Genomic DNA, 26,981 nt, shown 5'->3' with positions numbered 1-26,981 from the left:
GTATCAAACTGAATGGTGGACCAAAGGTTAGGCAACCGTTTCAAACTATAATTCTAAATTACGAGTATTTTCAGAAGCATATGAAGAATGAAGTGGGGACAGAAGAGTGGAGTAGGATGTGCCTGGAAAGGAATAGAAGGAAATTATTCAGAGATGGCTCTGTTTGTAATTGAGACCATTGAAGTGCAAAGGGAGGACGAGGTGGAAATGTTGAGGAGGTGGCCATGCGCATATGTCAGATATGTGGAAGGCATGATTAAAACGATGAGAGAGGGCAAGGTGATTGGAGATTGAAACTGTGAAAGAGGAGCTCTTCGCTGCAGAGAATGTGGAACGATCGGTCAAAGAGGAACTGATGGGTGGATTGGGGAGGGAGCACTTGTAATTGAAATTACATCAGTGCATATTCCAAAAGATTTGTAATGATATTAAGTGTTTTCACATACCATGAATAATATTCAAAAATTAAATAGTTCAAATCTATGACAGCTCCAGGCAGAATGTTGACAAAAGGTGGACACAGTTAGATAATCTATGATATTTTCAATGTCCTCATCATAATCCACAGAAGAATACACACATTAAGAAGCAGATCTTGAGACTGTAATTTAAAAGAAGGGTTTGCACATCAGCTGGGAAGTGAATCCAAAGCACCTTATAAACATCACCTGGAACACTCAAACAAATTATAGCCTTGTAACTCACTCCACAGATACCTATACTGGTACATGCAAACAAATGCATGTACTGGCTTTTGAAGTCATAAACTACTGTTCAAAGAAGGTAATTCATTTACCTCATGAAGATGCTACTGGAGATCCAAACAGAAAATACTTTTGTTGTAGATTACAAAGAAACTTAGTCCAAGTTAGAAATATTAAGAGAAATGCTCATTTTGTCATTTGTTTGGGATAAGTGAAAGCTTAAAAAGAAATAAGAAGTTGAAAAATAATTGAAATGGCAGGAAATGGTGAAAAACTAAAAACAGTCACCTATCGAATTAGCTTTCAATAAACAGTGAATTCTGATACACTGGGAAGAAAGAAATGCAACTTTAAAAGCAAAAAAAAATGTTTTAAACATTTCCAGATATAATTTTAATTACAATAACCATATCATATATGGATTAGAAAGATGCAAATAATTCCGAGGTGAAATAACAGGTGCTGGGGGGTGGCCATACAAATCATCTGTATTTCTATAAAATGCACCCTTCATTTTTTAAAATAAATTTAGAGTAGCCAATTATTTTTCTTTTTTCCAATTAAGGGGCACTTTAGCGTGGCCAATCCACCTAACCAGCACATCTTTGGGTTGTGGGGGTGAAATCCACACACAAATGAGGAGAATGTGCAAACTCCACACGGACAGTGACTCAGGGCCGGGATTCGAACCAGAGCCCTCAGCTCCGCAGTCCCAATGCGCCACATGGAATCATAGAATTTACAGTGCAGAAGGAGGCCATTTGGCCCATTAGGTCTGCACCGGCCCTTGGAAAGAGCACCCTAACCAATCCCTCCCCCCCCCCCCCCCCCCCCCCCCCCCCCCCCATCCCCGTAACCCAGTAACCCCACCTAGCCTAAGGGCAATTTATCACAGCCAATCCACCTAATCTGCACATCTTTGGACTGTGGGAGGAAACCGGAGCACCCGGAGGAAGCCCACGCAGACACGGGGAGAACGTGCAGACTCCACACAGACAGTGACCCAAGCCGGGAATCGAACCTGGGACCCTGGAGCTGTGAAGCAACTGTGCTGACCTCTATGCTATCATTTATGAATGAGTATCTTAAAAAGTTTTTTTTTTTAAAACAGTCTTGCTGCAAGGCTGCAGGAAATGAGCAGATGATTCAAGTAAAATGTATTGTTCTTAAAAATATTAGACCCAAAAAATAAAAGTGGTAGATATACAGAGCATTCTCCCCGTGTCTGCGTGGGTCTCACCCCCACAATCCAAAGATGTGCAGGGCAGGTGGATTGATCGTGCTAAATGGCCCCTTAATTGGAAACAAAGTACTGGGTACTCGGAATTTTTTTAAAAATAAAAATAAAATAGAAATTACAGAGACTAATACAGTACTCACTACTTCATAACTGGAAGGTGCCCGATATCGGGATGAGACCACTCCTACACCAGTGATTGGATCCATAGAGAAATCCCACAATTCAGGCATCATTGAGCGACACTGAAAAGCGAAAGAAAAACATACAAGTTTTCTTGAATTTGAACTACCAAAATGCATACAAGCAACAATACAGGATAAAGTTCTTATACTTGAACTACCAACCATAGAATGTTACAGACACCCAATCTCTTATCTGCAGGGAAAACCAACGACACGTAACGGATGGATCCAACCACAGAAACAGGTCATCAGCAGCAGAACAGGACTTCTTCAGTGGAACATGTTGTAAACCTCTGTTATAATTTTAAATCCGTCTTTTGGACACTTCAGTAATACAATAATGATAATAATGATAATAGCTTTGATAAAGTAGCTTTGATCCAGAAGATATTTAGAAAAGAGACTCCCATGAGTAACTCAGTTGTGTAAACAAGTACTGATCCCGGAAGTCTCGAAGGGCAAGCTCAATAATTGAAGCAGTTGCCTGATATACAATGTATTGCAAGATGAAAATAAAATACTGCATTGCAAATTGTCGCAAGCCACCCCGAGATTTAGCTAAGCATCTGCCCATTTCATTACTTCCATATTTGCATCAGTTTCTTACAGGCTCTTTACCATCAAACATAAGTCAATCAGAAAATGTGCTTCAGAAGAATTCAGAAACAAAAACACAATCAAAAATGAACGGGGTGGACGTCCGATGGGGACTATGAGGGAGTAAATCGCATATTTGGTGGCTCCCGTTTCAGTCGGACTTTTGGACTTTTTCCCCCAACTTTTTTGCGCTTTTGAGCGCGGAACTGGAAAGCAATAATACTCAGGCACTGAACCCATACAGAGTTGTATGGACTTAAGAAGCCGGAGGGACCGTAAACAGCAGAAGAAGTGGTCAAACAAGGGCATGATGGAGGCTGTGAGAGAGACCAATATGGCCTCTAACCAGAGCAAGGCGGCGTCAGCCCAGCCTACAATGGAGCAGCTGCTACAGGCCATGCAGGAGGGCTTTTTAGCTCAGAAGCGCGATAATTTGGAGCCGCTCCAGAAGTCGATGGACCGATTGGAAAAAAGGCTGGATGATCAGGCTGAGAAGCTCCAGAAGCTGGAGAAGACAGTGGAGGAGCAGGCAGACTTTCAAACGGTGGCGGACGTGGACACTCGGAGGCCGAGGGATCAGCAGAAAATTCTCCTGGAAAGGCTGGAGGACCTGGACAACAGATCTCGCCGGCAGAATGGAAGAATTGTTGGCCTCCCGGAGGGGGCTGAGGGGCTGGGTGTCGCCGCGTATGTGGAGGGTATGTTTCAGAAGCTGCTGGGGAACGAGGTGTTCCCTCGCCCGCCGGTGGTGGACAGGGCACACAGAGTGCAGGTGAGGCAGCCGCGACGAGGAGGTCCCGCACGAGCGATGGTGGTCCGGTTCCACAGGTACCTGGACAAGGAGCGGGTTCTGCAATGGGCCAAGAGTACACAAAGCTGTACATGGGACAATAGCACCCTGCGTGTTTACCAAGACCTGAGTACTGAGGTGGCCAGGAGGAGGGGAGGCTACAGGCAGGTGAAGGAGATTTTGTACAAGAACAAGGTGAAATTCAGGCTGCTTTTTCCGGCGCGACTGTGGGTTACGTACGAGAGCCAGCACCACTATTTTGAGGAACCCAAGGAGGCGATGGACTTTGTTAAGAAGCAAGGGCTGACTCCAAGCTGAGGACTCTTGGACTCATGGTAGAACTTTTAAGTCTATTTTGTTTCTCTCTCGCTTTGAGAGATGCCTGCCTGCTTGGATCCGTTCTTTTCGTTTTTTCGGCCTTTTTACGTTGATGTATTTTGGTTGCGATGTGATTTTCTTGTTCTTTTTCATGGTTTCCCTCAATATTTCCTTTTTGTGGTCACTTGTTGGATTGGAGGTTTGGTAGGGGGAAAATAAAAAATAAAATAGCTAAAAAGGTGTTTCGGGGATTTTTTTGCAATCTTTTTCTGTGTGTGGAGGGGAACGGCTGAGAGTGCCGAGTACTTCTTATCTCTATCTGTTTGATCTAAATTGCACTATTGTAGGGGGTGTCTTTGACTTGTATAGAGTATGTGTTTAAGCAGGGCTGGTTTGGGGAAATGGTATGGATGGGACGGGGAGGGGAGCCAGGGAACAATGGGAGAGAGACGTGCTGGCGCCGAAGCGGGGAGCACCAGGCTAGCTGGGTAGGCTCGTCAACGGAAGCCAGATGGGGGGGGATTCATAGAGTTAGACTAGAGCAGGGGTTGGGTGGTAGGATGATGTTACAGGGGGGAAGAGTTGACCTGTTGACGAAGATGGAAACTGGACATGGCAACAGTGAGGACGTCATGGGTGGAGCCGGCCAGGAGGCGGGCCAGAGGAAGCGCGATACATGGCTGGGGGCTGGCCAAGGAAAGGGGATGGCTGATCGGCAAAGGGGAGGGGGCGAAGTGCCCCCCAACCAGGCTGATCACCTGGAATGTTAGAGGGCTAAATGGGCCAGTGAAGAGGGCGCGTGTGTTCGCGCATTTGCAGGTTCTGAAGGCGAATGTAGTCATGCTGCAGGAGACGCACCTGACAGTGGCAGACCAGGTTAGGTTGAGGAAGGGCTGGGTTAGCCATGTCTTTCATTCGGGGCTCAACACTAAGACTAGGGGGGTCGCGATCCTGATTAATAAAAGGGTTCAATTTGAGGCGGAGGGTACAGTTGCGGACGGGGGCGGCAGATTCGTTATGGTTCGGGGTGAGCTCGACGGGGTGAGAGTAGTCTTGGTCAGTGTGTATACCCCTAATTGGGATGATGTAGATTTTATCAGGAGGTTGCTAGGGAAGATCCCGACTTGGACTCATGCAAACTGATCATGGGTGGGGACTTTAACACAGTCCTGGACCCGAGCCTGGATCGGTCGTGTTCAAAAACGGGCAGGTTGCCAGTGATGGCAAAGGAACTGAGAGGGTTCATGGAGCTGATCCGTGGAGATTTAGCCGGCCGTCAGCGAGGGTGTTTTCGTACTACTCTCACATCCACAAGGTGTATTCCCGAATTGATTTCTTTGTCATGAGTAGGGACTTGCTGTCCGAGATGGTGGGGGCAGAATATTCGACAATTACCATATCAGACCATGCTCCGCACTGGGTCGACCTACGGATTTGTAAGGATAGCTTCCAGCGCCCACAATGGAGGCTGGAAGTTGGATTGCTAGCGGACGAGGCGGTGTGTGAGAGACTCAGGAGATGCATGCAGAATTACCTGCAGATAAATGATACCAGAGAAGTCTCAGCAGCGGTGCTCTGGGAGGCGCTGAAGGCAGTGGTGAGACGGGAGCTGATCTCAATCCGGGCCCATAGGGACAGGACAGACAGGGCAGAAACGGACCTACTGATTCAGGAAATTTTACGGACGGACAGGAACTATGCGGAGTCCCCAAGACCAGAGTTACTCAGGAAACGACAGAGGCTGCAGGCCGAGTTCGGGGTGCTAACTACAGGCAAGGTTGTAGAGCAGCTTAGAAAGGCAAAAGGCACGATATATGAGCATGGAGAGAAGGCCAGCAGAATGCTCGCGCAACAACTAAGGAAGAGAGAAGCGGCTAGGGAGATAGGAAGGATAGTGGATGGGGAGGGGAATCTGGTGGGGGACCTGGCAGGGCTGAACAAGGTGTTTAGAGACTTTTATAGTGAGCTATACACTTCGGAACCTCCCCAGGGGACCCGAGGGGTTGAGGCAATTCCTGGACGGACTGACCGTCCCAAGAGTGGGTAGGGAGTTGGTAGACGGACTGGGGGCCCTGGTTGGGATCGAAGAGGTACTGGGGGGCCTGAACGTCATGCAGTCGGGTAAAGCCCCGGGGCCAGATGGGTATCTGGTGGAGTTTTACAAAATGTTTGCCGAGATAGTGGGGCCGGTGCTGGTCAGGGTTTTTAACGAGGCCAGAGACAGAGGGGTCCTACCCCCGACGATATCGCAGGCCACTATTTCGCTTATTCTGAAACGGGATAAAGACCCGGAGGCCTGTGGGTCTTATAGGCCAATCTCTTTGATCAACGCAGACGCGAAGTTACTGGCCAAGATCTTGGCGACTAGAATGGAGGACTGTGTACCGGACGTAATTGCGGAGGACCAAACTGGGTTCGTAAAGGGTAGGCAACTGGCGACCAATCTAAGAAGGCTGCTTAATGTGATCATGATGCCCCCCCCCCCCCCCCCCCCCGGAGAGCAGGGAGGCAGAGATAGTGGTAGCTATGGATGTGGAAAAGGCTTTCGACCGGATCGAGTGGGACTATCTGTGGGAAGTGCTTTTGGGTTCGGGGAGGGGTTCATTGACTGGGTTAGGCTGTTATACCAGGCCCCATAAGGACAACATCAGATTACTTCAGACTACACCGCGGGGCAAGACAGAGTAGCCCTCCCTCCCCACTGCTGTTCGCGCTGGCCATAGAGCCGCTGGCAATTGCTCTGAGAGCTTCAAAGGACTGGAAAGGGCTGGTCCGCGGGGGGGGGGGGGGAAGAGAGAACCACGACACAAAGTCTTGTTATTCGCGGATGACCTGTTGTTATACGTAGCGGACCCAATGGCGGGGATGGACGGCATTATGGAAATCCTGAGGAAATTTTGCCGGTTTTCACAATATAAATTGAACATGGCTAAGAGCAAGTTGTTCGTAATTCAGGCGAGGGGGCAGGAGAGTAGGCTGAAGGGTTTGCCGTTCAGGCTGGTAGGGGAAAGCTTTAGATACTTGGGGATACAGGTGGCACAGGACTGGGGCAGGTTGCATAAGCTCAACCTGTCCCGATTGGTGGAACGAGTGAGGGAGCAGGTTCGGAGTTGGGATGCGCTCCCGCTGTCACTAGCGGGGAGGGTGCAGACTGTCAAGACGACGATTCTCCCGAGATTCTTGTTCATATTTCAGTCTCTCCCTATTTTCATCCCGAGGTCCTTATTCAAGAGGCTGAATAAAATTATCCTGAGATTTGTCTGGGCGGGGAAGTCCCCGCGGGTGAGGAAGGTGATGCTCGAAAGGAACAAGGGGAGGGAGGGCGCTGGCGTTGCCGAACTTTAGCAACTATTACTGGGCAGCCAACATAGCGATGATAAGGAAATGGATGGTGGGCACGGGGTCGGTCTGGGAGCGGATGGAGGCTGCTTCGTGCGAGGGCACCAGTTTGGCAGCCCTGGTTACGGCACCTCTGCCGCTCCCGCCGGCGCGGTACTCCACCAGCCCTATACTGGTGGCGGCTTTGCGGATCTGGGGCCAGTGGAGGAGGCATATAGCGGAAGTGAGAGCATCGGTGTGGACCCCAATCTGCGGCAATCACCGACGGTGGGTATCGACTGTGACGGAGGGCGGGGATTGTGAGGGTGGGTGATCAGTTCCTGAAAGGGAGCTTTCAGAGAATGAGGGCGTTGGAGGAGAAGTTCGGGCTGACGGGAGGGAATGACTTTAGATACTTACAGGTGCGGGATTTTGTGCACAGGCTGGTGTCATTCTTCCCATGCCTCCCGCCAAAGGGGAGGCAGGACAGGGTAGTTTCTAGGGGAGAGGTAGGTGAGGGTAGAGTCTCAGATATTTACAAAGAACTAATGGGAGCAGAGGATACACAGACTGATGACCTGAAGCTTAAGTGGGAGGAGGAGCTCGAGGGAGAGATGGAGGACAGTATTTGGGCAGATGCTCTGGGCAGAGTAAACACGACCGCAACGTAAGCCAGGCTCAGTCTGGTCCAGTTTAAGGTCGTGCATCGAGCCCACATGACGGTGGCCCGGATGAGTAAATGTTTCGGGCTGGAGGACAAGTGTGCCAGATGCGCCTGTGGGCCGGCTAATCACGTGCACATGTTCTGGTCGTGTCCTAGACTCAGGGGGTACTGGCAGGGATTCGCGGACATCATGTCCCAGGTTTTGAAAACTGGGGTGGTAATGAGTCCTGAGGTGGCAATCATTGGGGAGTCGGAGGACCCGGGAGTCCAAGAGGAGAAGGAGGCCGATGTCTGGGCCTTTGCTTCCCTGGTAGCCCGGCGACAAATACTGTTGGCATGGAGGGACTCAAAGCCCCCGAAGAACGAAGCGAGCTTTCTTGGTCTAGAGAAGGTCAAGTTCGCCTTGAGAGGTTCACTATCAGGCTTTGCCCGGAGGTGGCAGCCATTCATTGACTTCTTCGCGGAGAATTCATCATCAGCAAGGGGGGGGGGGCGTGCTAGGGTAGTGTAGAGTAGGGGGTGGTTTAGGCAGGTCCTTGCACGAATGGAGTCGTGGTTTGCACTATGTGTTACTTGCTTTTCCTTTTATACGGTACTATACAATGTCATTGTTTTATATGCCAAAAATACCTCAATAAAATTGTATATATTTTTTTAATGAATGGGGGGGGAACGGGGGAAGAAGAGTGCTTGACTATCAAAGTTGGACTCGATGAATATTTACTTTATGCTACAGGCTGGTCACATACGGCCTGTAGCTGACTGAAAAAGGCATTTACATTCTCCCGAGGTGCATCATAAAAACAATATCACTTAGCAAAAAGGGGACTACATTACAACATGACATTCAGCCATGACATATTATTGGCATTTCAGTTTTAATAAAAAGGAATCAATATGGTCATAACAGATTTGTCAGACAATTCAATAAGAATGAAACTTAAGGCAAAGATTGGGATTCTTGCACTAACAGCGAGGTGGTGCTTCACAGCAGAGAAGCACAATGCATCAATTGCACATAGGAATGTAAACTGTAGAGTCTAAAATAATTCCTTTCAACATGTGAAATTTCTAAAATATTGTCAGGTTTCAAACACCAAAGTTGACTTAATTGCAGAGGATTGTCAGCGTGGCTGTAAAATTGACCTAAAATCAACCCGATTTCATTCAAGTGCTCAATACATTAATTATTGAACAGCAGTAAAGTAACTTATAGATTTTCCATTTTTGTCCCGAAGAATAAAGTTTTTAACGTTAGTAATGAAGTATATTGCTTCAGGTCAAGTTTTTAAAAATTGTTCTGCTTTTCGTGTCAGGTGAGTGAAAAAACTACCCCAGAAATTACTTTTGCTCCAGTCTGCCAAAACAATTAAAGAATAATTCTTACTTCCTGATCTTGTACAGTGCAGAATAGCATTAAATGCACGTTATTTTTCAAACATTCCATTGCAATCGCAGTTAAACTGGGCCTCATTTCTGGATTCCCACAACCCCTCCCTTTTTCCACCAAAGCTGCAGCAGTAAGTTACTTTTTAAAAGCAAAGTGCATTTCCCCACTTCTCAATAAAAAAAGGCCCCTAAACAGAAGGTGGCTTAGACTGTAATATAACTGAAGTAGCTTGCTCCAGAATCAAAATAGATGTGATTTGCTCGTGTGTTGAGCACTTGGAAAGAGTTTTCATTGTTGTGTTGGAAAGACCTTTGTTCTCGGTCAGTCTCTGACAAGGATGGAGTTTTTCATATAGTTAGAGGCTTTCAAAGATCACAACACAAGACACCAGAAAGGCACTCGAAGTATCGAGGAAATTGTAGAGAGATTGGTTTTATAACTAGACTCCATTTAAATTCAGTAAGATAACCCATCAAGTGAGCAGGGTATCACATGTTCATTCTATTATAAGTACAAATTGAAGTACCATACTGATCAAACGATACAATTTTGATTCTACCCACTGCACTCACTGTGTCATGTGCGTCGTTCTCCGCCCCCGCCCGCCCCCCGCCCCTCCCCCAGGTGCTCTCCAGGTACACTGGAGAGTGGAGCAGAGAACAGAAATGCCAGCGCTTGCATATATACCCCTCAAACTTAGCACTAACATCCATTACACAAATTTCCCATTTTCAGTAAAATTTGTTGACTTTAATGGCTCCTTTCCTACCTTCCAGAGTCAATCCAGTTCTGTTCACTATGATTAGAAGTATGCTGGCAAGTTTGGTGGCTTTTATCCAGTTAGGGAATTCAATTGACAGAGCAACGCAGTTCTAGAAAGTCTGACTTCACTGTGTAGCTAAGTTAAACCACAACACTGAAAGCAAAAAGAAACCCACAGAAAGTGACACAAAAATCTAATCACCTTTGGACAAATTCCAAAACAAAACACTTCCAACAAAAGGAGCATTTTGATCACAGATTAAATGTTTGAAATGTTAGAAACCACGTTATTTCAACCTTGAGTCTGGAGATCTATGAGGCTTACTCAGATTATCGTTACATCAATTATGACTGATACCATTACAAGGCAGTTTTCAATACCTCAACATAAACCTTTACTTCTCACATGTTGAGACGAGAACAGCTCCAAGTCATTCTTACAGCAGAGGGTCACCTTTCTGCAATACTTTCCTGAAACCTCCTACACAATTTTAAGACATAATAATGAAACTCCACAAGTCTAAAATTATTCTGTCCTTATTAAATAGCAATACACGTCACTGCCTCATTATCAGAATGCATTCTATTCCAGCAGATAGCTTTCTATATGGACATTATAATAATAATCGCTTATTGTCACAAGTAGGCTTCAATGAAGTTACTGTGAAAAGCCCCTAGTCGCCACATTCCAGCGCCTGTTCGGGGAGGCTGGTGCAGGAATTGAACCCGCGCTACTGCCTTGTTCTGCATTACAAGCCAGCTATTTAGCCCAGTGTGCTAAACCAACCCCAACATTATTATTCATCTTCTAGAATTAATCTATTATACAAAAGTCTACCTGTAATAAAACAGCTCTTCAGATGTGTGGTATAGAATGAAGCAACTTATATTTATGCAGCGCTATGGGTAGCACAGTGGTTAGCACTGTTGCTTTGCAGCGGCAGGGACCCGGGTTCGATTTCCGGCTTGGGTCACTGTCCCTACGGAGTCTGCACGTTCTCCCCATGCCTGCGTGTGATTCCTCCGGTTTCCTCCCACAAGTCCCGAAAGGCATGCTTGTTAGGCGAATTGGACATTTGAATTCTTCCTGAACAGGTGCCGGAGTGTGGCGACTAGGGGATTTTCACAGTAACTTAATTGCAGTGTTAATGCAAGTCTACTTTTCAAATAATTTTTATTGTCACAAGTAGGCTTACATTAAAACTGCAATGAAGTTACTGCGCAAAAACCCTAGCCGCCACGGCGCCGGTTCGGATACACGGAGAGATAATTCAGTATGTTCAAATCACCTAACAGCATGTCTTTCGGGTCTTGTGGGAGGAAACCTGAAGAAACCCATGCAGGCATTGGGAGAACCTGCAGACTCCGCACAAACAGTGATCCAAACCGGAAATCGAACCTGGGACCCTGGCACTGTGAATCCATAGTGCTAAACACTGTGCTACCGTGTTGCCCTTGTGACACTAATAAAGATTATTATTATAATAAAATGTCCCAAGGTGCTCCACAGGAGCATTGTAAAACAAAATATGGCACTGAGCCACATAAGGAGGAAGTAGGTCAGACGGCCACAAGCTTGCTCAAAGAGAGGTTAAAGGAGACAGAAGTAGACCGGGAGGTGTAGCAAGGGTATTCCAGAGCTTTGGGCCGAGGTAACTTAGGGCCAAGGCAGCTAATGGTAATATCACGCCACCAGTGATGCACAAGTAGCCAGAATTCTAGGACTGCAGATTTCTCAAAGCGTTGTAAAGTTGTTGCTTCACTGGGAACCAATGCATATCAACAAGTACAGAGGTGATGGGTGAATGGACTTGGTGCAAGTTAAAACACAGGCAGCAGAGTTTTGGATGACCTAAAGTTCACAGGGAGTAGAATTTGAGAGACCAGCCAAAAGTGCTTTGTCAAGACTACAGGTACGGACCTCCAGAATGAAAGCTTCGGCTGCTGATGAGCTGAGGCTGCTCATGTCATGGTGGGGGTAACAGGCGGTCCTTGAGATGAAACAATTGTGTGATTGGAAGCCACACAAATATGCGTCAAATGTGACAAAGTAGTTACGAACAGATTGGCTTAATCACAGACTGGTGCCAGGGAGAGAGGAATGGAGTCAGCAACAAGGGAATGGAGTTTGGAGCGGGGACTGAAAACAATAGCTTCAGTCTTCCTAATATTTAATTTTAATGCTGCACAATTCTTCAATTCTTTCATAAACCAGTGAATCCTGCCAGTTAACATTAGGCCACTGTATGGCCTTGCCAATGGCATACGATTAAACCCACTGTACAAAAGGGATATTCAAAATCAAGACACTGCCCTGTCATTTTCCGACCATGTCCTTCAGACACATAACATCATCAGTACTAAAGGTACAAACCTGGGAAATCATACATGTTTTTCAAACCTCAAATACAAGCCTGAGCTTTCCAGCATTAATGCTTACACATTGTAAGCAATTAAAAACAACTTGATATACATCTCCAAATTCTTATCTTACAATGTAGTTTAATTTCAAAACTATAATACCATCTTTTTAGGTAATATCACTGTCTGCATACTTAACAACAAAGAACAGAATGCAAAAACAAAACAACTAACTGCAGTGTATTTTCTAAATCTTCTCCATAACATTCATCGATCATATAAAATGAAATGCTAAGTTTGTCATTTATGGCTGTACAAGCAGCTTTCATACAACTTTACATATCCTGCCAATTTACTCTGTAAATTTACTCTGAAAGCTGCCAGACTTTACAAGTATCCCTTGTTTATTGGGGCAGAAAAAACTAGGCACAAAGCCATTTATTTTACGCATTACATTTTACAAGACACATAAGGAACAGAAACCAATTACAGAAATCATTCCTTCATGATTTTTAATTCCTTTCCAATTTTATACATTTTCACTTAATTCTCTTCTCACCTTTTAACTATCTTTCCACACCATCTTCGCTTAGATCTTTTCCAGTGGTATTCTAACAAGCTTTACTTTGAGCTATTAATTTTTCTCCCCCTTTTTTGGCTGCACACAAGCCTGGAGGAAAAAAAGTGACTCAGAGACTTAAGTTACAAAAATTCAAAAGAAAGTGCAAGGCCGATCAGCGGCTTGCTGGAAAACAACAGGAACTGAACACGGTGTAACGGGTAGGCTGGAGTGTGGGGGTGGATGTGTATGTGGGGGTGTGTGTGGTTCACCAAGGCCTTATGGCTTCCAGTTAGGATAGGTGAGAAATGTTGAAATATGGAGGGGAAAAAGAATCTGACAGCGAATGGCAACTGCGCTGTGGCCTGTCTTGAGGCATGATGAAAACATGTACAAAGCAGAGTTCCAAGGCAGATGATGCACCATTAAGATTACCATCAAACACAAGTCACATCCTTTTGATGATAAACCACTGGGGTGGCCCAATAGCATTTGCTGGGTATCTCAAAAGACTGTTTGTTTTTGCCTAAAGCAGAAGCTTTAGATCTACGTTACAGATTCCGTGTTAAAAGTGAAGAGAAAGCACTCTCTTCCTTAGAAGTAATTTCTCAGTATGTGATCCTGAAGACAAATTTTAACTGCATTACGCTCACCTAAAAACATGCCTTTGTGTTTGCAGTGCCATTTTACTGACAATGCACTTTATTGGTTGGCTTTCGGCATTTCAAAAGTAATTTACTGATCTTAGGCCACAAAATATAAGCCCAAGTGATTCGTATGTTTTCTGAACAGCTTTAATTTGCTCTGCCACCTTTAAGGTTGGGTGTACATAGACATCAAGGTTTTTCCGTTGTGAAACCATGAATATCAAAAAAATGATGTTTGAATTTATTGGTTGGAAACCCCTAATTGATTTTTAGCCATTTTCGATGGCTTGGGATCAGAAGCAAAGATGGCTGCACATTTGCACCATTCTAACTTCTACATTCCACTGGCCATTCCACCTCTCCTCACCTGATCGTACCACAGTTCACCTATACTTTTCAATTCCACAAATCCACTGAAATCAAGGTAAAGCTGCACCAGGAAGGATGATCAGGAGGAATATGAATGGAGGCTATTTCCTATCCCAGTAACAGACAATCGACTGGGTATAGACAAACCATTTGGCATAATCAGGTAAACAATGGGATCCTGGCTAAGAGAGGAACTCTCATCTATGATCTAATCAAATTACAACTGGAATATATTGGCCATGACCAAATTTGGGTTCCTGGGCATTTGGGGGAGCAGGGGGGGGGGTCATGTGACAGACCAAACCAATGTGTGTTTAAGCAATAGTTTTTTTTTCTGCACAATAGTGCAGATGCTGAAAGTAGAAGAACCCGAGTGGCTTCCAACTTCTCTCGTCTGCAGATTTTGACTATCCAAATGCCGCAGACAGAGATTTTTTAAAATAACTCAATCCAGCGCTGCTGTCTCCAGAATAGATAAATCATCATTCCACATCCTTAAACCACCTTGATACTGAAAGCTGCAGGACCACTGAGTTCAGCCTGAAGAGCCAGTAAAGTCAGCCGTCTTCAAAAATCATATAACCCATCAAAATAACCCTTCAATTTTACTGGAATCTAAACTGCTTAATCCATCCTCCCACTCTGTAACCTATTTGTATGTGTGAACTTTGAACGAGCATCTGAAAGTCAGAGCATTATTTTATTATTTTACTTAGGCTGGGTTAAAAACAATAAAACCACTTCCGGGTGCGGCGATGACCAGCTAAGTCGCACGTTTCGGCACCTCCCATTGAAACGGACTTTTGGGCTCTTATTAGGAGCCCCAACGGCAATTTTTAACGGCCAAAATCATTGTGCGGTGAAATAGGAGGGAATCCCCCCGGATAAATATGGATAAAGGAGAAGATAGCGGCCGGATTGCAGTGGATCCACTGGAGCAGCGGCAAGGAAGGGAAGCTCGAAGCAAGATGGCGTTGGAAGGTGGCTGTTTGGTATGGGGCCCGGAGCAACAAGAGTTCCTGCGGCGCTGTGTGGAAGAGCTGAAGAAGGAGGTGTTGGCCCCGATGCTACAGGCGATTGAAGGGCTAAAGGAGGCGCAGAGGACCCAGGAGTTGGAGCTTCGGGTCGTGAAGGCAAAGGCTGCGGAGAATGAGGATGGAATACAGGGCCTGGTGGTAAGGACAGAGACGCACGAGGCACAGCACAAAAGGTGTGTGGAGAGGTTGGAAGCCCTGGAGAATAACTCGAGGAGGAAGAATTTAAGAGTCTTGGGTCTTCCCGAAGGCACAGAGAGGGCGGACGTCGGGGCATATGTGAGCACGATGCTTCACTCGTTAATGGGATCGGAGGCCCCGACGGGCCCTTTGGAGGTGGAGGGAGCTTATCGAGTTCTGGCGCGAAGACCAAAGGCAGGAGAAATACCTCGAGCCATAGTGGTGCGGTTTCACCGCTACAATGGCAGAGAGATGGTTCTAAGATGGGCGAAGAAAACTCAGAGCAGCAGGTGGGAGAACGCGGTGATCCGCGTGTACCAGGATTGGAGTGCGGAGGTGGCAAGAAGGAGGGCAAGTTTCAACCGGGCCAAGGCGGTGCTCCACAAAAAGAAGGTTAAATTTGGGATGTTGCAGCCGGCGAGACTGTGGGTCACACACCAAGGGAAGCACATCTACTTTGAGACAGCAGAAGAGGCGTGGACATTCATTGTGGACGAGAAGCTGGAATAGTCTGGCGAGAGAAAAAGCTTCTGTAATAAAGTGGTGGGGTGATTATGTGGGACGAGGAAGGGGAAGGGGGGGGGAATTATTATTATTATTTTTTTTCAATTTTTCAATTTTGTAACTTTTCTCTTTTCCCCTTGTGGGGGGGGGGGGGGGGTATGGGGAACTGTGGGCGCCGATGGGAAGGAAAGAGGAAGGAGAAGGGAACTGCGCCATCAGGGGTGGGGCCGAGTGGGAAACGCGGGCTTTGCTCCCGCGCTATGGTAATTGTGGCGGGAACGGGGACGCAGGAAGGAGGGGGCCTCGCACAATGAGGGGCCGAGGACAAACGGGGGAAGCTGAGGTCAGCCAGAGTTTGCTGACTTCTGGGAGCAACATGGGGGGTGCAACTACGCTAGAAAGAAAAGATCTAGCGGGGGGGGGGAAAGAGTTAACTGGGTTGCTGCTGCTAAGGGGACGGGGGGGCTGTTATGGGGCGGGGTGGTCGGGACGGGTGAGCACCTTCGGTGGGATATACGGGTACGTGGGAACCGGGTGAGGAGCTGGGTTAGAAAAGGGGATGGCTAGTCGACATGGGGGGGGGGGTAAAGAGCCCCCCAACCCGTGGAACGTGAGAGGGCTGAATGGGCCGATTAAAAGGGCACGGGTACTCGCACACCTAAAGAACTTAAAGGCAGATGTGGTCATGTTGCAGGAGATGCACCTGAAACTGGCAGATCAGGTCAGACTACGTAAAGGATGGGTGGGGCAGGTGTTCCATTCAGGCTTAGATGCGAAGAATAGGGGGGTGGCTATTTTAGTGGGGAAACGGGTACTGTTTGAGGCAAAGACCATAGTGGCGGACAGTGGGGGTAGATACGTGATGGTGAGTGGCAGATTGCAAGGGGAGTCGGTGGTTCTGGTGAACGTATACGCCCCGAACTGGGATGATGTAAACTTCATGAAGCGTATGCTGGGGCGTATCCCGGACCTGGAGGCGGGAAAGCTGGTAATGGGGGGGAGACTTCAATACGGTGCTTGATCCAGGGCTGGACCGGTCGAGGTCCAGGACCGGGAGGAGGCCGGCAGCGGCCAAGGTGCTTAAGGACTTCATGGAGCAGATGGGAGGAGTGGACCCCTGGAGATTGATTAGGCCTAGGAGTAAGGAGTTTTCATTTTTCTCCCATGTTCACAAGGTGTATTCACGGATAGACTTTTTTGTCCTGGGAAGGGCACTGATTCCGAAGGTGACAGGGACGGAGTACATGGCCATAGCCATTTCGGACCATGTTCCACATTGGGTAGATCTGGAGGTAGGAGAGGAAAAGGAGCAGCACCCACTCTGGAGATTGGATATGGGGTTGTTGGCGGATGAGGGGGTATGTCTAAGGGTGAGGGGGTGTATCAAAAGGTACCTGGAGCTTAATGATAACGGAGAGGTCCAGGTGGGAGTGGTCTGGGAGGCGCTGAAGGCGGTGGTCAGAGGGGAACTGATGTCCATAAGGGCCCATAAAGGGAAGCAAGAGAGTAAAGAAAGGGAGCGACTGTTGAGAGAACTTCTGAGGGTAGACAGGCAATATGCAGAGGCTCCGGAGGAGGGACTGTACAGGGAAAGACAAAGGCTACATATGGAATTTGACCTGCTGACCACGGGCAAGGCAGAAGTACAGTGGAGGAGGGCACAGGGAGTACAGTATGAGTATGGAGAGAAGGCGAGCCGGTTACTGGCCCAACAACTGAGGAAGAGGGGAGCGGCGAGGGAGATAGGTGGGGTGAGGGATGAGGAACGTGAGATGGAACGGGGAGCGGAGAGGGTGAACGGGGTGTTTAAGGCATTCTACGAGAGGCTGTATAAGGCTCAGCCCCCGGAACGGAAGGAGGGAATGATGCATTTCCTAGATCGGCTGGAATTCCCGATGGTGGAGGAGCAGGAGGGGGCGGGACTGGGAGCACGGATTGAGGTGGAGGAGGTGGTAAAGGGGATTGGGAGCATGCAGGCGGGGAAGGCCCCGAGACCGGATGGGTTCCCGGTGGAATTTTATAGGAAATACATGGACCTACTGGCCCCGCTTTTGACGAGAACCTTTAATGAGGCCAGGGAAAGGAGGAAGTTGCCCCCGACTATGTCGGAGGCGACGATATCGTTACTCTTAAAGAAGGAAAAAGACCCGCTGCAGTGCGGGTCTTACAGGCCTATTTCCCTCCTGAACGTGGATGCTAAGCTCCTGGCCAAGGTGATGGCGACAAGGATAGAGGATTGTGTCCCAGGGGTGGTCCACGAGGATCAAACTGGGTTCGTTAAGGGGAGACAGCTGAACACGAATATACGGAGGCTGCTAGGGGTGATGATGATGCCCCTGCCGGAGGGGAAGGCGGAGATAGTGGTGGCGATGGACGCTGAGAAAGCATTTGACAGAGTGGAGTGGGACTACCTATGGGAAGTGTGGAAGTGTTGAAGAGATTTGGTTTTGGAGAGGGGTTTATTGGATGGGTACAGCTGCTATATAGGGCTCCGGTGGCAAGTGTGATCACGAACAGGCAGAGGTCCGACTACTTCCGTCTTTATAGAGGGACAAGACAGGGGTGTCCCCTGTCTCCGTTACTGTTTGCATTGGCAATTGAGCCGCTGGCCATAGCACTGAGGGGCTCTAGGAAGTGGAGGGGAGTAATCAGGGGAGGAGAAGAACACTGGGTTTCATTGTATGCAGATGATCTATTGCTGTATGTTGCGGACCCAGTGGAGGGGATGCCTGAGATAATGTGGACACTCAGGGAGTTTGGGGAATTTTCGGGGTACAGATTGAATATGGGGAAGAGTGAGTTGTTTGTGGTGCATCCGGGGGAGCAGAGCAGGGGAATAGATGATTTACCGCTGAGGAGGGTAACAAGAGATTTCTGGTACTTAGGGATCCAGATAGCCAGGAACTGGGGAACCTTACATAGGCTTAATTTAACACGATTGGTGGAGCAGGCGGAGAAGGATTTTAAGAGATGGGACATGGTGCAGGCGGTCAAAATGGTAGTCCTCCCGAGATTTCTTTTTGTGTTCCAGTGCCTCCCGGTGATGGTTACGAGGGCTTTTTTCAAAAAAATTGAGAAGAGTGTTATGAGCTTTGTGTGGGCTGGGAAGACCCCGAGAGTGAGGAGGGGGGTTTTGCAGTGTAGCAGGGATAGGGGGGGGACTGGCACTGCCGAGCTTAAGTGATTATTATTGGGCCGCCAATATCTCAATGGTGTGTAAGTGGATGGGAGAAGGGGAGGGAGCGGCGTGGAAGAGACTGGAAATGGCGTCCTGTAAAGGAACCAGCCTACAAGCATTGGCGACGGCGCCGTTGCCGTTCTCCCCGAAGAAATACACCACAAGTCCAGTGGTGGTGGCAACGCTGAAAATTTGGGGGCAGTGGAGACGGCATAAGGGAATGACGGGTGCCTCGGTGCGGTCCCCGATAAGGAATAATCATAGGTTTGTCCCGGGGAGAATAGATGGGGGATTTAGAACATGGCAGAGAGCAGGGATTGTGCAACTGAGGGATCTGTTCCTAGACGGGACGTTTGCAAGTCTGGGAGCTCTGATGGAAAAATACGGGTTGCCCCAGGGGAATGCATTTCGGTATATGCAATTGAGGGCTTTTGTGAGGCAACTGGTGAGGGAATTTCCGCAGCTCCCGACGCAGGAGATTCAGGATAGAGTGATTTTGGGGACATGGGTGGGGGATGGTAGGGTGTCAGATATATACAGGGAAATGAGAGACGAGGGGGAGATCATGGTGGATGAGCTGAAGGGAAAATGGGAAGAAGAGCTGGGGGAAGAGATCGAAGAGGGGCTGTGGGCAGATGCAGGGTAAACTCTTCATCCTCGTGTGCCAGGCTTAGCCTGATACAATTCAAGGTCCTGCACAGGGCGCACATGACCGGAGCAAGGCTCAGTAAATTTTTCGGGGTAGAGGATAGGTGTGGGAGATGCTCGAGAAGCCCAGCAAACCACACCCACATGTTTTGGTCATGCTCGGCACTGCATGGGTTCTGGGTGGGGGTGGCAAATGTGCTTTCGAAGGTGGTGGGAGTCCGGGTCGAGCCAAGCTGGGGGTTGGCTATATTCGGGGTTGCAGAAGAGCCGGGAGTGCAGGAGGCGAGAGAGGCTGATGTTTTGGCCTTTGCGTCCCTAGTAGCCCGGCGAAGGATATTGTTAATGTGGCAGGAAGCTAAACCCCCGGGCATGGAGGCCTGGATAAATGACATGGCAGGGTTTATAAAACTGGAACGGATAAAGTTCGCACCAAGAGGTTCGGCTCAAGGGTTCACCAGGCGGTGGCAACCGTTCATTGACTATCTCGCAGAACGATAAAGGAACTGGGAAAGTAGCAGCAGCAACCTGGGGGGGGGGGGGGGGGGGGGGTCCTCAGGGGTGTTTTTGTATGGATATTTTTACTTGGATATGTATATTGGCTTGTTTGACTTTATTATTTGGGAGAGTTAATATTTTGTTATGGCAGTTGCCGTTTATATATTATTTATTTGTTAAAAACGGTCACTATTATTTATATTGTTTTATTGTTGTAAAAGGGAAAACATTTTTGTACTCTTTTGTTTGGCCGAAAAAATTTGAATAAAATATATATTTTTTTAAAACAATAAAACCTATCCTCTTATTTTTTAAGACTCAAGAAAGCCTGTGTTTTTTATAGTCGCTGTACACAGTTAAACACTCACTGAATTGGCAACATAATCTTTTAAAAAAAATATTGCAGTCAAACAAGGTGTGGGAGGGGGCCATTCCACCTCTCCTCACCTAATCATAACACAGTTCACCTATACTTTTCAATTCCGTATAATTTAAACACTAGTCTTTTCATACAAGTTTCCCAATGGTACATCACTCCTCACTTCTCCACACTGAGCTCAATCTGCCACGCTCCTACCCATTTCACCATCCTGTGATGATGCTGTGTTTCAACTACAAACTTAATAATGATGACTAAATAATGATACTCCCTACACTAAAGTCGAGGTTGTTTATAAAAATTGCAAAGAGCAATGGACTCAAAACCAATGCCTTGGAAACACCACTGCAAACCACCTCCCAGTCTGAAAACCATTCATCTACCACCAGCCTTTGCTTCCTGCAACTGAGCCAATTCTGCCTTCCATCTTTAGTACGGTACACAACTAACTACAGAAAAACATCCAACCTAAGTAAACTATCTGGTTGATATCACTGTCGAACATCTGTAGCAATACTAATAAACAGTAGGTCCTCTAGCCACTGAAACAGCGACACAACATTGGAAATCTTAGAGAAGGAAGCACGGTTCTCATTAAATTTACCAGCTCCACAGAAAGACCATCGAAAATAAGCTAACCCAGCCATTTCTAACCACTTACCACAAAAGACTTGCAAACACAAGAGCTTTGAGGTTTTCTCAAAATAAATTGAATTTCAAATTAAGGCTGCACTGCCAAAACCCAACCACGATCACCAAATGCTATTGTAAAACTTTCCAAATCTGACAGTTCACAATGCAGAGAAACACGAGGTGCAATAAAGCTATTTCTCAACTTGAAATGACAAATGCCCATCCTCTGTAAGAATTTGCATTGATACTTTAACTGAAGATTTTAAAATGGGATTGTGTGTTTTATTTTATAAAATACTGGTGATAGTAGCCAGAGTTCCGCCTCGCTGTCTCGTGATCTGTTAGGAAACACATGCGTGTGGGTTTCGGTCGAGAGCAGGATCTGAGTCAACCCCTGGGAGTTAAGAGGAGTACAAGCAACTGGGCCCACAGTTTTGATCCCAAGCATGTTTTGGCTCACCTCAACGGGGGATGGCAAAAATGGCTTCACTGCTCCTGGGCTATGGAAGGAAAAAAACAAAAAAAAGGTCAGTTTTGAACTGCTGATTCCTGTCCAGAATCCCGTGCTGGAAATACATTTTTTTTAAATTCGTTCATGGGACTTGGGCATCGCAGGAGCATTTATTGCCCATCCTGAATTGCCCTTGAGGGGACAGTTAAGAGTCAACCACATTGCTGTGGATCTGGAGTCACATGTAGGCCAGAGCAGGTAAAGATGACAGATTTCCTTCCCAAAAGGACATTAGATGGGTTTTTACAAAAATCGACAATGGTTTCATCGTCACCATTAGACTTTTAACTAGCAGATTTTTATTGAATTCAAATTTCACCATCTGCAGTGGCGGGATTCGAACCTGGGTCCCCAGAGGATTACTCTGGGTTTACTAGTCCAGTGACAATACCACTACGCCATCACCTTCCCAGGTCTGGATACTGTGGGAGGTGAGATTTTCCACTTGGCTATAACTACAACATATTCAAAAAGCCCACTGAAGCTCACTTTTCACATTAGGGAAGTGCAGTCAGACTTAAATTAATACCTAGCCAAAGGAGGAGGTATTAGGAAGGATAATTAAGTGCTTGGTCCAAGAGATAGGTTTTGAAGCAGGATTTCAAAGGGTGGAGGTGGGACAGTAAATCCAGAGCTGCGGTCCAAAACAGTTGAGAGCACAGTCTTCAATGGCAAGACTGCTGAAAGCACGGCCTTCACTGATGGGGCTAAGGGAGTGAGAGGTACGTGGCAGGCCAAATTTGGAGGAATGCAGAGTTCTCAGAGGGTTGGAGGAGGCTACAAAGATAAGAAGGGGTTTGAACACAAGGGTGAGGATTTTAAATTTGAGGAGTTAATGGACCAGGAGCGCACAGATTTAAGCACATGGGTGTCTGTGCGACTTACCATACTGTACATTGAAACTGATGCACTAAATATGCTTCACGGCCATGCTAATTAAACAACGGATACACCAATTAACTTTAAGCAAGCTCTGAGATGCCAGGAAGTTAAAACAGGCACTCTTCCAACCAACTGTGGTTCGATTTAAGCTCTTGAACTACGACTGAAAAGAAACTGCTCAGCTCAAAGCTATTTTCTAAGGAACTTGAACCAATTTGAGCTTCCGAATATCAACCCGATTATAACAGAAGAGGCGAATCCAGCAGCTGCGGTATTAGAAGGAGCTCTTAACAAAGTTGTTCAGTTCCATGACAGGAGCAAATCATTTTGGGTTTCATTTTAACAAGAGGCTAATTTAGCCTTACTTACACCATACAGTGATTAAGAAGCCAAGGGAAATCAATACGAGAGATGCAAATAAAATAAATAAGCAAACCTAAGATAGGATTAAAGTACAATAGAAGTTAAAATACAAAGGAAGAGCAGGGAGAAATGGAAGGACAGGCAGAGTTCCTTTTAAGAAAAAGTTATTTTATTTAAAATCAAAATAGAATGTTGGCATACAGTTAAAGTAATAAATTACCCTGGGCATTTAAACAATATTTATTTATTTGTGATTGCTTCATTACCATGGTGCAAGAGTTAGTTTTTTTTAACATTGATCATTCAGGGGAACCCAAACACTATGAAGCTGCTGGGCAGCATTAAGATGTTGAAACTATTGTTCATTCGACTGAAAATGTCAAAAAGAATGGAATTTAACCCTTGGCCTCTGGCAACAAATTAACATAGTTCATTTTCATTCGACTGAAAACAACACATCCTCATCAGACGGTTACATGTGTATGACAATCATCGTCCCTAAATATCTCTGTTGAATCCATTGCCTGAATGTATGGATTATGCATCAGCCAATTACTTCATTTTTTCCACAATTGCTTACAACCACCCAAAACTGCCTCACATCTAGATTTCATCTTTCTTTGCCGGAAAAAAAAGTAACAATTAAACTGCCACATATAAGTATTGCAACTCAAGAACATAAAATTTAATATGTGAAATCAATTCAGATATAAAACTAAAGCTAACATCTATCTGCATGCAAGGATTCAACCCTAGTCGCCCTGTAGCAAATCACCTTGTGGTGTGAAACTACTCCAACTTTGCGTACAAAACCTGAAGAATGTATTTTAATAAATAAACACAGAGATCCCATTCAAGTAAAGTGAGATTTCATACAGCTGGCCAGAACAGATTCAAGTGACAGTCTTCAAATTAGGTTTTGTGGGTAGAATTTAGGAATGAAAAAAGGGGGCAGTCACATTGCTGGGAGCGTATTATAGGTCCCCAGTCAGCAGGAGATAGAAGAGCAGATATGTAGACAACTCACTGAGGCGTGTAAAAATAATAATAGGCTAATTATATTAGGGGATTCAACTTCCCAACATCAATTGGGATATTCATTGTGTAAAGGGTTTAGAGGGGGCGGATTTCTTGAAATATATTCAGGAACGCTTATTATGTCAATCTGTAGAAGGTCCAACAAGGGGGGGGGTGCAGTGCTGGACCCGACGAAGCCGGATAGGTGTTCGAGGGGGCTGGAGGGGAGTATTTTAGTAACCGCGACTACAGCACGGTACAACTTAAGGTTGCTATGGAAAAGGGAAAAGATGGTCCACAAAATGCAATTTTGGATTGGGATAAGGGAGACTTTATTAGAATAAGGCAGGATCTGGCCAAAGTAGTCTGTGAACGGCTTCTTGTGCGAAAGTCTACAGCAGAGCAGTGGGGAGGCATTCAAAAAGGAAGTGGCGAGAGTAGAGGCCCAACATGTTCCCTTTAGGTGAAATTTAGGAGCAATAAGCCCAGAGAGCCCTGGGTGCCTAGAAATATTCAGAATATAAGAAAGAGGTTTTTAGTAGATACAAAGGGAGCAAGTCAGCAGAGGCCTTAGTGGAGTACAGAAAATGTGAGGTAGGTTTTGGGGGGGGGGGGGGGGGAGAACTTAAGATAGCTATTAGGAGAGCAAAGAGGGGGCATTAAAAAGCACTGGTCGGTGGGATTTAATCCCAAAATATTTTATAAGTATATTAAGGAGAAGAGAATAACCAAAGGAAGAGTAGGGCCCATGAAAGAGAAAAAGCTGGAAAATCTCAGCAGGTCTGGCAGCATCTGTAGGGAGAGAAAAGAGCTTATGTTTCGAGTCGGATGATTTTTTTGTCAAAGCTAACAAAGTGGGAACGTGCCAGACCTGCTGAGATTTTCCAGGGCCCATATTGGTCAGGTGTTAAACTGGTACTTCACATAGGTCTTCACTTAGAAGAAGGAGAATGTAGGTACAGAATTCGGGGAGAGGTACTGTCACATAGGTCTTCACTCAGGAAAGAGGATGTAGGTCCAGAATTCTGGGAGAGGGCACTGTGAGATATTTGAACAGTTTGACATAGGGAGTGAGGTGGTTTTGGGAGACTTAAAAGTGGACAAATTCCCAGGTCTGGAGTAGTCACCTGGGCTGCTGTGGGAGACGAGGGAGGAAATTACAGGGGCTCTGACCCAAATGTTTAATTCCTATCTGGCCTGAGGGGAGGTGCCGGAGGACTGGAGAACAGCTAATGTGGTTCCACTTATCAAGAAAGGTGGCAGAGATAAACCAAGGAATTACAGACCAGCAAGTCTCAGATCAGTGGTAAGGAAACTATTGGAGAAAATTCTGAAGGAGAAAATTAATCTTCACTAGGACAGGCAAGATTTGATCAGGGATAGTCAGCATGGCTTTGTCAGAAGGAGGCCATGCCTAATGAATTTGATTGAATTTTGAGTTGATCAGCTGTGTAGATGAGAGTATTGCAGTTGATTTAGTCAATATGCATTTTAGATCCCACATGGGGACTTATAAAGAAGGTAAAAGCACATGGGATCCAGAGTATCTTGGCAAGTTGGATCCGGCACCGGCTTAGTGTTAGACAACAGGGTGGCTAATTGTGAGGAAGGTTAGGTAGCAGGAAGATATAGACAGGTTGGTCAGATGGGCAGATCAGTGGCAGATGAAATTTAACCCGGAAAAGTACTAGGTGATGCATTTTGGAAGGAGTAACAAGACAAGGGACTACTCCATGAATGGCAGGACACTAGGAAGCTCAGAGCAACAGAAGGATTTTGGGGTGCTTGGCCATAGATCCCTGAAGGTGGTAGGACTGGTTAATAGGTAATTAAGAAGGCATACAGGACACTTGCCTTCAGCAGTCGTGGCATACGAGCAGGGAGGTTACGTTGGAGCTGCATAAAGCTATGGTTACACCATAGCTGGAGTACTATGTGCATTCTGGTTGCCTCAGTATAGGAAATGGGTTATGTGGGAGAAGGTGCAGAGGAGATACACCAGGATGTTCCCTGGGATGGTGCATTTGAGCTATGAAGAGAAGCTGGAAAGACTCTGGTTGTTTTCTTTAGAGCAGAGAAGGCTGAGGGGGCGGGGGGGGGGGGGGGGGGGGGGGGGGGGATGTTGCTAATTGAGGTGCATAAGATTAAGAAGGGAGGGCAGCATGTGGCGCAGTGGCTAGCACTGGGACTGCGGCGCTGAGGGCCCGGGTTCGAATCCCGGTCCTGGGTCACTGTCCGTGTGGAGTTTGCACATTCTCCCCATGTCTGTGTGGGTTCCACCCCTACAACCCAAAGATGTGCAGGTTAGGTGGATTGACCACGCTAAATTACCCTTCAATTGGAAAAAAAATAATTGGGTACACTAAATTTATATTTTTTTAAAAGTGTGTGAACAGGGTGGATAGGAAGCTGCTGCTCTCCTTAGTTAAAAGGTCAATAATGAAGAGGCATAATTTGAAACTGAGCGGCAGGAGATTGAGGGGATTTAAGAATAACTTTTCACCCAGAGGGTGGTCAGAGTCTGGAATGCACTGCCAGGGAGGATAGTGGAGACGGGAAACCTAATAACCGTTAAAAAGTACTTGGACAAGCACCTGAAATGTCAGAACATTCAAGGCAACGAGCCAAGTGCTGGAAAGTGGGATTAGTGGAGACTTAGTATAGTTTTGTCAGTACAGACTCGATGGGCGGAAGTGCCTTTTCTGTACTCTGGATCCATGACTTCACAGACAGCAACGGAAAACCACAGAAACAAATCATGAGTAACTCTTAAATTATGTTGCACATGCCACATAATGTTGACACTGATGTTGCAAAATGACTTTACAAAATGGGTGAGCATCCCACAACATCATCACAATAGAAGTCCAACAATACAAGAGTATGAATAAATGTGTTTCCATTCTAAGATCAATGTATCCCATAATAAACATATTACATTTCTGGGGGAAAAAACTTTACATTCAGACTTTTAAAAAGGTCTGACGAGTCAATACAAGTCTTGGTATCAGGGTTAGGGGAAAAGGAACAGGGTAAGTAGACTAACATAATTCACCATCTATGACTAATACCCACCCCTAACAAATTACGCACTCTTTTTTAAAAAATATGTTTATTATAATAACAATAACAATGACATAAACATGGTATAATAAGCATTACCACCCCCAACCCAATCTTCATACACCCCAACCATAAAACAACAATCCGGCCCTCTTTCCCCACCCATCCCTTGGAATACTGCTTCTGCTGACAT

At 46.3% G+C, this 26,981-nt stretch overlaps 1 protein-coding gene across 7 annotated transcripts in view; it reads right to left on the bottom strand.

The window, feature by feature from the left end:
- Positions 1 to 26,981, bottom strand: part of LOC140399179 (multivesicular body subunit 12B-like) — a 236,645-nt gene that overhangs the window by 189,771 nt on the left and 19,893 nt on the right. For 3 of the 7 annotated variants that reach the window (XM_072488500.1, XM_072488496.1, XM_072488495.1), the window contains exon 2: positions 2,085 to 2,186. In XM_072488500.1, coding sequence (XP_072344601.1) covers positions 2,085 to 2,177 — 93 coding nt within the window. In that variant the 5' untranslated portion in view covers positions 2,178 to 2,186. Of the gene's footprint in view, positions 1 to 2,084; positions 2,187 to 9,972; positions 10,120 to 12,885; positions 12,984 to 21,412; positions 21,453 to 26,981 lie in introns of those variants that run through there. The other 4 variants (XM_072488494.1, XM_072488497.1, XM_072488498.1 and 1 more) reach the window with 3 other exon arrangements.

The sequence above is a fragment of the Scyliorhinus torazame genome, chromosome 22 (assembly GCF_047496885.1).
Source record: "Scyliorhinus torazame isolate Kashiwa2021f chromosome 22, sScyTor2.1, whole genome shotgun sequence".
Taxonomy (NCBI): domain Eukaryota; kingdom Metazoa; phylum Chordata; class Chondrichthyes; order Carcharhiniformes; family Scyliorhinidae; genus Scyliorhinus; species Scyliorhinus torazame.
This window is presented reverse-complemented; position numbering and strand designations above follow the sequence as displayed.